General features: G+C 48.8%; 1 protein-coding gene across 1 annotated transcript in view; it reads left to right on the forward strand.

Moving 5' to 3' along the window:
• Nucleotides 1-12,018, forward strand: part of DDX47 (DEAD-box helicase 47) — a 58,786-nt gene extending 46,768 nt beyond the window's left edge. The window contains exons 11-12 of the mRNA XM_033935033.1: nt 9,656-9,785; nt 10,152-12,018. Of these exons, the coding sequence (XP_033790924.1) occupies nt 9,656-9,785; nt 10,152-10,274 (253 nt within the window). The 3' untranslated portion in view covers nt 10,275-12,018. The remainder of the gene's footprint in view (nt 1-9,655; nt 9,786-10,151) is intronic.
• The last annotated feature ends 1,528 nt before the right edge of the window (nt 12,019-13,546 follow it).

Raw genomic sequence — 13,546 nt, forward strand, 5'->3', positions numbered from 1 at the left:
CACTCAACACATCAGAATGACTTCTTCGTTGAGACAGTCTCTCCTCTGATGGATGCTCTCTTCCAATCTCTGTAGAGGTTTACTGTTTCAAACACCTCTTCATCAGAAGGTCCTCATTAGAGAATGACACGGTGACGGTTTACCCGCGGCCACCGCATTTAAGCCGCGGGTCACCGCCGAAAACGGGGAAGAAAACTAGCAGTCGCTGCGGTGACGGGGACAAGGCCATTCACCGACCGCGGAAACGGTGAACAGGTTTGTCCCCGCGGGCCAATGTACCCCCTTCTAGGAACCGCTATTTACCGCCCGACGCCCGATTCACCCCCCCAGCAGGACCGCTCGCACCCCCACCCCGAACGACCGCTCGCACGCGCTCCCACCCGCACCCGCGATCGGAGCAAGAGGGAGCCCAAGCCCTCTTGCCCGGCCGACTCCCCGACGTCCGATACATCCCCCCCCCCCCCCGGCAGGACCACTCGCACCCCCACCCCGAAGGACCGCCGACTTCCCGACAATATCGGGCCAGAAGGGAGCCCAAACCCTCCTGGCCACGGCGACCCCCTAACCCCACCCCGCACTACATTACGGGCAGGAGGGATCCCAGGCCCTCCTGCCCTCGACGCAAACCCCCCCCCCCCCCAACGACCGCCCCCCCCCAAGAACCTCCGACCGCCCCCCCAGCCGACCCGCGATCCCCCTGGCGACCCCCACGACCCCCCCACCCCCCTTCCCCGTACCTTTGGTAGTTGGCCGGACAGACGGGAGCCAAACCCGCCTGTCCGGCAGGCAGCCAACGAAGGAATGAGGCCGGATTGGCCCATCCATCCTAAAGCTCCGCCTACTGGTGGGGCCTAAGGCGCGTGGGCCAATCAGAATAGGCCCTGGAGCCTTAGGTCCCACCTGGGGGCGCGGCCTGAGGCACATGGGCCCAACCCGACCATGTGCCTCAGGCCGCGCCCCCAGGTGGGACCTAAGGCTCCAGGGCCTATTCTGATTGGCCCACGCGCCTTAGGCCCCACCAGTAGGCGGAGCTTTAGGATGGATGGGCCAATCCGGCCTCATTCCTTCGTTGGCTGCCTGCCGGACAGGCGGTTTTGGCTCCCGTCTGTCCGGCCAACTACCAAAGGTACGGGGAAGGGGGGTGGGGGGGTCGTGGGGGTCGCCAGGGGGGTCGCGGGTCGGCTGTGGGGGGCGGTCGTTGGGGGGAGGGGGGTTTGCGTCGAGGGCAGGAGGGCCTGGGATCCCTCCTGCCCGTAATGTAGTGCGGGGTGGGGTTAGGGGGTCGCCGTGGCCAGGAGGATTTGGGCTCCCTCCTGGCCCGATATTGTTGGGGAGTCGGCGGTCCTTCGGGGGGAGGGATGTATCGGACGTCGGGGGGGGGGCATCAGGCTTTCAGGATGGGGACAGACCTTCAAGGGGGGACAGTGCAGGGAAGTCAGGGAATTTATATTAATTAATTTTTTCTCTGCGTGTTTTGTTTTTGTATAGTTATTAACTAATATTTAACTAAGTTTTAAAGTTTTAAAGAATGTTTCCTTTATACGTAAATAAAGAAAAGTGAATGGGATTGCAGTGGCGGTGATGGGGCGGTGAATGGGGTGGCAGTGGCGGTGACAGGGCGGTGAAGAGGATGGTGAGACGGGGATGGTGAGACGGGGACGGGGCGGTGACGGGGATGGTGAGATGGGGACGGGGCGGTGACGGGGACCAATTTTTTCACCGTGTCATTCTCTAGTCCTCATGACAGATTCTTCGACCTATGCTTGGGGGGCTCATCTCGATTGTCTCCGTACTCAAGGCCATTGATCCAGCACAGATCGTCAGTCAGTATCACATCAATCTGTTGGAACTCAGAGCGATCTTCAATGCTTTCAAAGATTTTCAGCATCTTTTTCACAACCAGGTAGTCCTCATTTCGACAGACAACCAAATCACTATTTACTACGTCAACAAGCAGGGAGGAACGGGATCTCTCTCTCCTTGCCAGGAAGCTCTGAAGGTTTGGAATTGGGCAATCCTTCACAACACCTTCCTGAAAGCTGTCTACATTCAAGGAGAGGAAAACTGTCTGGCGGACACTCAATTCCTCGCCTCTTCATCAAATTTTTTCTCAGTGAAGAATTCCTCAGTTCTATTTGCGTCTCCCCACAACAACAAACTGCCTCAGTTCTGTTCCAGGATACACTCCCCTCACCAACTTGAGGCAGATGCTTTTCTTCTGGAATGGACGAATCTGTTTCTCTATGCGTTCCTTCCATTCCCTCTCATTCTCAAGACACTTGTCAAACTCAAACAAGACCATGCCACCATGATTCTCATAGCTCCTCGGTGGCCAGGCAACCATGGTACTCCTTTCTACTTCAACTCAGCAGCAGGGAGCCAATACTTCTACCAGTTTTTCCCTCTTTGCTTACACAGAGTCAAGGGTCTCTGCTTCATCCCAAACTGCAGTCTCTACACCTGACAGCTTGGTACCTCTCAACTTAACTGCCACTCTACAGTTTTCTCAATCTCTTTCTTCTAGGAAGCCTACCACTAGACAATGCTACAATCAGAAATGGACTAGATTTTCTGCTTGGTGCACCATTCATCACAAGGAGCCTCAATCTACCTCCTTGTCTTCAGTTTTGGATTACCTGTTCCATTTGTCGCAAGTCAGGCCTCAAATCCACATCCATTCCAGTCCATCTCAGTGCAATTGCTGCTTTTTATCAGCCTATCAAAGGGAAACCCCTTTATCCCAGGACAAGCAGGCAGCATATTCTCTACATGTGGGTGATGTCACTGACGGAGCCCCCTAGCGGACGTTTTCGCAAGCAGACTTGCTTGAAGACCTTCAAGCTTGCGATTGGCCCGCGCATGCTCGTGTGCCCCTCCCACCCGGTCTAGGGCATGCGTGTCCTCGGTTCTCTGTTTTCCACGGAGCCAGAGCACTGCTCCCTTGCTTCGCGTGATATTGTTGTCCCTCTTGCACCACGGCTTGTTTCATTAGTTTAATCTGAGTCGCTGTGCTCGCGTCTGTGTTTTGTTTGTTTTTTCAGTTCGTAATCTTTTTGACCGGGTTCCTGGTCTTAATCTGGCCGCCTGGCCTCGCGGGGCCGCGGCCATATTTTTTCTTATGTCCCGGCCTCGTTCCGGGTTTAAAAATTGTACTCCATCACCGACCCTCGTCGTTGGTGTTTGGAGTGCCTGGGTGCAGAGCACCACGCTGAGTCGTGCCCCTGTTGTGCGACTTTGCAACCGCGGGCTCTTCGTCTGAGGGTGGCCAAGATTCTCCAACTCTTTGGCCCCATGGATCTTGTGGGACAGGCCTCGAGCTCGGCCTCGAAGTCCTCAGCCTCGAAGTCCCCGTTGGCATCAAAGGCTCCGGCCTCGGGTAAGTCTCCTCTTTCCTCCTCAGGTATGCCGGCAAAGAAGCCTACCTCCGAGTCTCATGTCAGTGCTGCCTCGTCGGCATCTTCGAGACATCAGTCTAAGCGTGCCTCCTCACGTAGGGATTACTCTTCCTCGAGGTCGCCCCCGAAGGAGCGCACTGCTGCACCTAAGACCCAACCATCCTTGGTCTCGTGCCTATGTTCGAGGACATGTTTAAAAGGCTATTCTTACCACGCAGCTTTCCTTGGTGGTGAGCCAACTCGTCCCGACTTCGACGCCTCTGACCTCGGTTTCGACCCAGTCTCGGTCTGACCAGCCTGAGCGTCCCCTCGTTTCTCAAGGCTCTGTCCACAAGACTCACCAGGTTCCCTCAAGCGATTCTTCATCCCTCGAGTCACCTGTAACTTTTCGGGGATCCAGGCCAGGGGGCCGTTTTTCCCCCGCTACGTTGTCGAGGATTGCCCCTCCTAAAAAGCCCCGGTCTTCTCCGCCTCTTCAGGCCTTCTAGACACACGCTTGTCCTCGAGTTGGACTCTGGGTTGTGTTCCCCATCGAGGCAACTACCAGCCTCTTAAGGGGTCTTCTTCAAAACCGGTGGAGGAATTTTCCTTTACCCAGTCTTCCCTGAGGCATCGCCAGCTAATTCCTCGGACCCTGGGGTCTTCCCCGGCCCACCTAGCATGGGGTCGTTCCTTGATGCCCCCCAGACACTTTAGTAGAGCCTCTTCAATCTCCCATTCGCGGGACTCTGAGGCCCCGGCTTACTACTCAAGGGAAATTTCTCCCTCTTTCTCGGCTGCTCCCAGATCTTGCTCGGAGTCTCCTCAGGAGGATGAGTCTTCTTCTCGAAACTCCTCCTTTACTTGTTTCATCTCTGACATGGGTAGGGCCTTGAAACTGGACCTCCAGTCTGAGTCCCGTTATACCCGGGAATATCTGGAGGAGATGGTGTTGATCGTCCACCCCGTGAGGCGTTGCGCTTGCCATTGCACCAGGTTCTCCGGCAAACTTTTCTCCAGAAACTGAAGACCCCCTATGCAGTCATAGCCATTCCCTCCAAGTTGGAGTCCCGTTACCGGACGATTCTGGTTAAGGGGTTTGAAAGTTCTCAGCTTTCTCATCAGTCCTTGGTGGTTGAGTCTTCCTTGAAGAAGTCCAACCCCTCTAAGGTTTACGCTGCCGTCCCTCCAGGCCGGGAGAGCTGTACGATGGACAAGTTTGGTCGCCGTCTTTACCAAAACTCAATGATGGCAAATCGTGTCCTTAACTATAACTATCTTCACGTCCTACCTCCGGTTCTGTGTGGACGCCCTCCGCTTGTTCCGGGAGGAAGTACCGGATTCTTGGCGTCAGGAGTTTCGTCTCCTCGAGGAGGCCCTCTCCCAGCTCCGCCTCTATATGTTTCAGGCGGCCTACGACGCCTTCGAGTTGTCCTCGAGGGTCACGGCCTTTGCGGTTGCCATGCGTCGTCTCGCTTGGCTCCGCATTGTGGATATGAATCCGAATCTACAGGATTGTCTGCCAATCTCCCGTGTGTGGGTCATGAGCTCTTCGATGATTCCATCGAAGTGGCCACCAAGCGCCTCTCAGACCATGAATGGTCCTTCGCCTCTCTGGTGAAACTTAAACCGAAGGCCCCTCCGGCTCAGCAATACAAAATTCCTCTCTGGAGGTACCCGCAGAAATCTACACCTGCCTTCTCTCGGCCTCCTTCGAAACGGCCGCAGCAGCAGCAGCAACGTCAACCTAAGACCCGGCTCTGGCGAAACCTGGGCCGTCTTTTTGACAATTCCGGTCGGAGCCTTCGGGCTCCCTTCCTCCTGGGGCCTTCCCCCCTCCCCATCAGGGGTCGTCTCCACCATTTCTATGCCCAGTGGGAAAGTCTTACCATCAACAGTTGGGTGCTTTCTATCATCCGGGATGGGTACTCCCTTCACTTCAGTCACGTACCCCCGGACTTGCCTCCAAGAGAGTTTCCTTCTGCTCGGTCTCAGTTGCCTCTGCTTTTGCAAGAAGCTGAGGCCCTTCTTTGCCTTCGGGCGGTCGAGGAGGTTCCCCCGGACCAGTGGAACACCGGATTTTATTCCTGGTACTTTCTGGTAACCAAGAAGACGGGGGGGATCTGCGTCCGATCCTGGACCTCCGTGCTCTGAACAAGTTTCTGGTTCCAAATGCTCACTCTTCCTACTTTGTACCCCCTCTTGGACGAGAGGGACTGGCTGTGCTCTCTGGACCTCAAGGAGGCGTATACGCACATTCCGATACACCCGGCCTCTCACCAGTATTTGAGATTCCGGGTGGGGGATCTCCATCTCCAGTATCGTGTTCTTCCCTTCAGCCTGGCGACCTCTCTGAGGGTCTTCATGAAATGTCTAGTTGTGGTAGCTGAGGCCCTGCGTCTCCGCGGCCTGCAGGTGTTTCCCTACCTCGACGACTGGTTGATCAAAGCATCCTCTCGCCACGAAGTTCTGCGAGCGATGAATCACACCATCTCGCTCCTTCAGAGCCTCGACTTCGAAGTGAAATTTCCCAAGTCTCAGGTCTGTCCATCCCAGTCTCTGGGATTTATCGGAGCGGTCCTGGACATGGCTCGTCTCCGCTCCTTTCTGCCTCGGCCTCGACGGGAGGCCCTTGTTCGATTGTGCCGGAGGGTGTCCCATCTGCCCTCAGCCCCGGCTCGGTTCATGATGGTCCTCCTCGGTCACATGGCCTCCACGGTTTACGTGACTCCTTTTGCCAGACTTCACCTCCGTATTCCTCAATGGACTCTAGCGTCCCAATGGAACCAGGATCGGGACCCTGACTCTCTACTCATTGTCGTGACTCCTTTGTTGAGGCAATCTCTCCGTTGGTGGATGCTCTCTTCCAATCTTTCCAGAGGTTTTCTGTTTCATGCTCCTCCTCCGTAAAAGGTCCTCACGACGGACTCGTCGGCCTATGCTTGGGGTGCTCATCTGGATGGTCTTCACACTCAGGGTCTTTGGTCCAGTGCCGACCGCCTTTGTCACATCAATCTGCTGGAGCTTCGAGCGATCTTCCTCGCCCTGAAAGCTTTTTGTCACCTGCTTCGCGATCGAGTGGTGCTGGTCTGCACGGACAACCAGGTCGCCATGTATTATCAACAAACAGGGGGGTACGGGGTCCCGCTCACTGTGCCAGGAGGCGATGCGGCTCTGGTATTGGGCCATCCGCAGCAACATATTCCTTCAAGCGGTCTACAATCAGGGCCAGCACAATTTGTCTGGCGGACAAGTTGAGTCGTCTTCTTCAGCCTCACGAGTGGTCCATCCATTCCTCGACTCTGCGTCAAGTATTTGCTCGCTGGGGGACTTCGGACGTCAACCTGTTCGCATCCCCCACAATCACAAGTTGCCCCGCTTCTGCTCCAGGGTTTACACCCCGCTCAGGCTCGAGGCGGATGCTTTTCTGCTGGATTGGACGAACCTGTTTTTGTATGCGTTCCCTCCATTCCCTCTGATTCTGAAGACTCTCGTCGGGCTCAAGTCCACACGTGCCACCATGATTCTGATAGCTCCTCGGTGGCCGACAGCTGTGGTTCCCCCTTCTGTTGCAACTCAGTTCCAGGGAGCCTCTTCTTCTGCCTGTTTTTCCTTTTCTGCTTACGCAGAGTCGAGGTTCTCTTCTTCATCCCAACCTTCAGTCTTTGCACTTAGCGGCTTGGTTCCTCGAGAACTAATGCTCTCGTTCCAGTTCTCTCAGCCTGTGCTGGACGTCCTGGAGGCGTCTCGGAAGGAGTCCACTCGCCAATGTTACCATCAGAAGTGGACCCGCTTTTCTTCCTGGTGTGCTACTCGACAGCAGGAGCCACTCTCTGCCTTCTTATCTGCTGTCCTGGATTATCTGTTACACTTGTCTGGTGCTGGACTCAAGTCCTCTTCGGTTCGAGTCCACCTTAGTGCAATTGCTGCTTTTCATCAGCCGATTGACGGGAAGCCTATCTCTGTTCATCCTGTGGTTTCCAGATTTATGAAAGGTCTTTTCAATGTCAAACCTCCTCTCAAACCTCCTCCAGTAGTTTGGGATCCCAATGTTGTTCTTGCTCAATTAATGAAGCCTCCTTTTGAACCAATGGCTTCGGCTCATCTCAAATATCTCACTTGGGAAAGTGGTTTTTCTTATTGCTCTCACGTCTGCTTGCAGGGTCAGTGAGCTACAAGCTTTAGTTGCAGACCCACCTTTCACAGTATTCCTTCATGACAAGGTGGTCCTCCGTACTCATCCTAAATTCTTACCTAAAGTGGTTCCAGAATTTCATCTCAATCAATCCATTGTATTTCCAGTGTTTTTTCCAAAGCCTCATTCTCAACCTGGAGAAATAGCTCTTCATACTCTGGACTGTAAGTGTGCTTTGGCTTTTTACTTGCAAAGTACTAAGCCACACAGATCTGCTCCTCAACTTTTTGTCTCCTTTGATCCAAACAAGTTGGGACATCCGATTTTCACGTGCACCATTTCCAACTGGTTAGCTGCTTGCATCTCTTTCTGCTATGCTCAAGCTGGACTGCATCTACAGAGACGAGTCACATCCCATAAAGTCAGAGCCATGGCAGCATCAGTAGCTTTCCTTAGATCTACTCCTATTGAGGAAATCTGTAAAGCTGCCACTTGGTCCTCGGTTCATACTTTCACCTCTCATTATTGTCTGGATGCTTTTTCCAGATGGGATGGCCATTTCAGCTATGCAATGTTACAAAATTTATACTCCTGAATTGCCAACACTCCCACCATCCCATTCTGGTTAGCTTGGAGGTCACCCATATGTTGAGAAAAGGCTGCCTGCTTGTTCTGGGATAAAGCACAGTTACTTACTATAACAGGTGTTATCCAGGGACAGCAGTCAGCTATTCTCACAACCCACCCACCTCCCCTGGTTGGCTTCTCTGCTAGCTATCTGTACTGAGGAGACGTGCGTCGGGCGGGAGGGCACTCACGCATACGTGGTGCGGCAGTTGCAAACTTTCTAAAAGTTCTTCAAGCAAGTCTGCATGCGAAGCTGTCCACATCCGGGCTCCATGGATGACGTCACCCATATGTTGAGAATAGCTGCCTGCTGTCCCTGGATAACACCTGTTACGGTAAGTAACTGTGCTTTCCCTGCTGAATTATCACACATGAGAAACATAATCTGGAATGACCGTTATAATGCAGCGGTGACAGTCACTCTGAATCCCATTCCTTTTGCATGTATTATCTGATATGAAACAGGCAGGAGCCTTAGTGTGATCATGAAAACATCACATACTACCCACTGCCCGATAAATGCAGTGTCACTGCGCCCAACATGTTTTTATGGCACATGGAGCAGACAGAATCTTTGTATTTCACTTGCTTTAAATATGGAGGAATGGCCTTATTTTTGTGCTGCCTAAGGCATGTCATGGATCAGACTGACCTTATGCCTTTAGAGACTGTTTTCTCTCATGGATAGGTAAGGCTTCTGATTTTAGAGTTTAGCTGATAAACACTGATTAATTATTTCCAATGCAAAAAAAAAGTGTTTCTTTTGGTAATCACTAAAAAGAAACCCCTTCCCCCCCCCCCAGGAGCCTGTCGCCCCTCTCCTGGCTTACCTTGTATCCTCACTTATTGTGTTTTGTGCATTGACTCTTCCTAAGCAATAATACCTGTGGCACAAAACCATCAATAACTTTTTTCTTTGATTTTGCACTCTTAAAGAACCTCTAAATAGCTGGCAAATAAACCATCTAAATTTACAATTTTTCAAACTTATACACACCTAAGAACAGAAGCTCTATGTATAGAATGAGTATTGATGTGTTTGTGGGTTTTTTTTACTGTCACTAAGAATTTTAATGTTTAGAAGGAGTTCAGCCCTATGGTGAGGTCCTACTCTCACTGGAGCATGTTTCTGATCTAGCTAATATGGCTTCTGTAAATGGAGAATGGGAAATGCAGTTTTTGCAGTGATGCTTGTGGCTAATCAGAGAACCGGAAGTAGAAGTACCCCTAGGAATCATCAGCATCCTGCTATCTGACACATGGAGTTTACTGCAGTGATAGTCTGCAAGAAAGAATACACTAGAAAACATTGAAGATGCCAGACAGCAATGTAGGTTGAGGTATAAGACTGGAGATCTTGGAGAGAGAGACTAACCTGTCTCAATAGAATAGTGAAACTGACCTAATAATGATCCGCTTTCAGAAATGCCTCTTTTAAATAATTTCTATTGTATAAGATGTTGCATACTCTTTTGAGAGAGTTGACTATAAGTGTTTATACATTTTTTATTTCTGATAGATATGATGTGGAGCTGTTTCAGCGGATTGAACACTTGATTGGAAAAAAACTCCCAGAATTTCCCACACAGGAAGAGGAAGTGATGATCCTGAACGAGAGGGTGGCGGAGGCCCAGAGATTTGCACGACTAGTATGTTGTATTTCTATACCTTGCTTTGACATTTTTCTGTCTTAGAGGAGGGGTTTAATTCCTCTACCTTTGCCTTGGATACTTCTGGGTCATTAAGGATGAAAGACTGGTTTGCACTTATTTGCCTGAGTGTAATCTATTCTGTACCTTATGTCTTCCTTGTGAGCTGGAGCAGGGTGTCCATAAATGAGATGAGCCATGTACTAGGTTTTTGTCTCCTAGAGTGAGCCACAAGATGCCCTTATAATTACATTTCTCTCTCTCTCTCTCGTTGTCTTGTTCACCATTACCTTATTTTGCTTATCACCAATGTGAACAGCAGAGACAATTGTGATGTCTGACCTCCTGTGATTTTTTTTTCTATAGGAGCTAAGGGAACATGGCGACAAGAAGAAGCGGCCAAGAGAGGAGGATGCAGATGATGCAGAGAGCTCACTGAGGGTCAGGAAGAAAGTAGCTGGAGGCAAATTCAGAAAAAAGATTCATTAGAGAGACTGTAAGAAACTCCATTCCAGCCGTATGCTAAGAATTAAAGGGAGCAGTATTGTGGCCGCAGCCTCGGGGTCCGCTGTGGATACAGGCTGTTTCACAGGAGGTGAAGAGGAGCCCAAGCAGGAGTTCAAAGAGTGAGATAAATCTATATCCCACTCTGCGGTATGATCACATTTCTGCTTGCACTGTTGCAGCCTTCTGCATGTCAATTGTCATCATCTGAAAACCTCAGTGTTTGGAGAATCTGCTGAGGCCAGTCTGTTCCTGTGGACTTAGCTGTGTTTCCCTGACTTTATGTAACCCTTTATTGAAAATCAAGGAAAAATAATTACAAACTACAATGCAACGTCTGTACTCCAGACAGGACGAGGGGGTGGGAGAATTTTATTTTTGTTGCAAGTCTATAACGTGCTTCAAATGCTGAAAGGAGTAAATTGTTTGTTTACGGAGGAATTTTCCAGCTCTTTCTTGTGTAATAGGTGACAGCAGGTTAAGTTTCATTTGGCCTGTTCAGTCTGCCTAGGTGCCTTGCTGTCTGGTTCTCTACCATTGTATAAAGACATGTTGCCAGAATAGGCATCTGCTTTGGATAAAATTAGAAAGAAAGAAATTGGTAACCTGGATAATGCTAGTTCTTCCCTTTTTATACCATCATCTATCCATTAGCACAGGTAGATTTCAGTCATATAACGTCTCCTCATCCTTTCAGTGCTGATTTCTGTTCCCTCTCATCCACCTTTTGCAGGATGTTGCCCTGGGGTGTAAAGTAGCCCCTTTTTACCCATGTCCTTTGTCTTTTCATCACTATCACAGTAGAGCAGATTGAAACATTATACAAGTTGAGCCTGCATGAAAAGCATCAGGTTTGTACCTACAAGCACTTCAGCAGATGGCCTGTGCTAGTGGCATGTGTTTCATAAAAAGATGTACCTACCAGAACAGAGACAAGTTAGACAATATCTGTTGTAAAGCCAGAAAATAAACCTGCTAGTGAAATGCAAGACAGTCTCTGTAACAGCCAGAGAAATACTTTTTTCTGTTGTCTGTAGTTACAGTGCGGAGCAGCAGGTGGCAGTAGAAGTACTGGACTAGTGACATCACATTGGATACGTTTGTGTGGTGGATTACTAAAGGCATAAAGGTTTGGGTGAAACGTTCCAAACATTTTATTTCCTTTATTGAACAGGATTTCAAAATGAAATATTATAAAAAGGTTATTAGGAGTAAGAATGATGTCCCTCGCCCTATAGGACATGTCATCGTATCCAGTTAGAACAACAAGATTGAGATAAAGCCAAATGTGTCTTCCTGCTATAGCCAAGTTTGCTGAATACAGATCCCTAACAAGAAGTTAATGTGCAGAGGGAGGGGATCATTTAGATTTCTATAGCATCTTGGAATATCACAGCACAGTATAAATGCAGTAAGAAACAGAGCAGCATTTACAAGTTTCATTTAGATGAAATCAGGAAAAGCTTAGATATTGAGGTGTCTTGGCTTTAAATTTCTGACAAGTTATTCTATTGATTTTTTTTGATGAGTTCATGTGAAAGGAAGTTCCAGATTCTATGTAATGCCTCAGTCTTTGCACGCTGTGCTGTGATATTCCTTGAATTCTTTTGAATCAAGTGCACCTTCCATTATAATCACATGGTTTGCTGCCACTCTTGTGAGTAGTATTTATTATAATACCTTTTGAAAAAGGGTGTAGCCCAAATAAAGATGAGAGTTTTTCTATATACTTCTGCCTGTTCTTTTGTAATTTGTTAAAGATGAAATGTTTACTGATGTCTGCTGAGGTGATTTCTTGAGACTTTCAAATGTATGAAATGTTCTGTGTGTAAAAGAGAGAGTGGTTCAGATCTGAAAAGAAGGGATCTAGTTTGTAGGAGCAACGGCTCTTAAATGAGTTGTCAGCACCTCAAGCTGCATCCTGCTGTCTTTGGAAAGCAATCTGCCTGTCAGAAAGCAAGTGGCCAACCTTCTTCAAACCTGATTATCTCTCCACTTCGGTACTCTTCCTGTTCATTAACACATGTATATCTGTTTCACTAGCTCCTGGAGAAGAACAGTAAGAACTTGGAAGATAATAAAAAGATAGCCAAGTAGGTGGATGGATTATAGAAAGTAAAATTAAGTTAACAAGGTCTAGCATCTCTTTAGACCCATCTCATGTTGAAAGAATTTATTCCTGTGTGCCATTTTTGGGGGGGTCTTTTAACCACAAGAGTGTGGGCAGTAGGCCTTTTGTGGCTCAGTCCATTACAGTATTTGCTTTTGTCAACCATTTATAGTTCCTAATGCAAGCTCTGAGGCACCTCATAGTTTAAAATGTGGGGAAATGTCTACCTTGATTCCTAAAAAATTTACTTTCTGAAACAAGCAGTGATGTTATCCTGACACCTCACATTCGGTCAAGAAGAGTTAAAATACCGTTTATACTTTTGTTATGTGTCTTATTGGGCCACAAAGAGGCAGTTCAGTGTCGGGCTTTACCACAACCCAGATGAATACTAATATTGAAGAGGATGGTATTGTAAATAAACTGCAGAGAAGCACTGAAACTGATTCTACCAGTGAAAAGATGTCCATGGTTGTGGAGCAAATGCTTTGACAAAAATGTTGCAAGGAGCAAGAGGAAACTACTGAGTTGAAAATAAAGGTAGAAGGTCCTATCATTATGGTAAAATCTTGCTTCTAAACCAGGATGTGTGATGTTTGATATCAATTTGTCACATTTACAGCTAGTGCTTGCTGTCTGTCTTGCATCATTGCAGGAAAAAGGCAAAGGAGATGCTTTTCAACCGAGCAAGGACTTTATTCATAAAAACAGTCCCTGTCTAGATGATTTTATTTCCTGTTCAAGCTTCTGAACAGAAGAATTAGAAGCAGTCATTTCATTTTTCAATTCTTTAAGTTCAGTAGTGTGTTGAAGCAATTTCCCATCAATTAGGTGGAGTTTGGGGCTTATGGTCTTCACTAGGCCGGCCATAAGATCCTATAGTGAGTCCAGGGTTACCTCTGAAGGTTTTTCCAGAGAAATTAAAGAAATTGTAGTGTCATAGTCTCACCATTCTGTTGTGTTTCCCAAGAAGGATCCAAGTTTCAGTGTGTCTAAATGCCTTCCTCAGGGGACACTGGATCAAGCAATTGAAATAACAAGGGTAATTTGGTAGGACAGTCAGGCAGCAAAAACAGCACTTGAAATCGACGTGTTTCGTATTCCAAACTGTCATACCAGAGAAAGCTTCCTTTTAGAGTTCATAATA

The sequence above is a fragment of the Geotrypetes seraphini genome, chromosome 2 (genome assembly GCF_902459505.1).
Source record: "Geotrypetes seraphini chromosome 2, aGeoSer1.1, whole genome shotgun sequence".
Taxonomy (NCBI): Eukaryota; Metazoa; Chordata; class Amphibia; order Gymnophiona; family Dermophiidae; genus Geotrypetes; species Geotrypetes seraphini.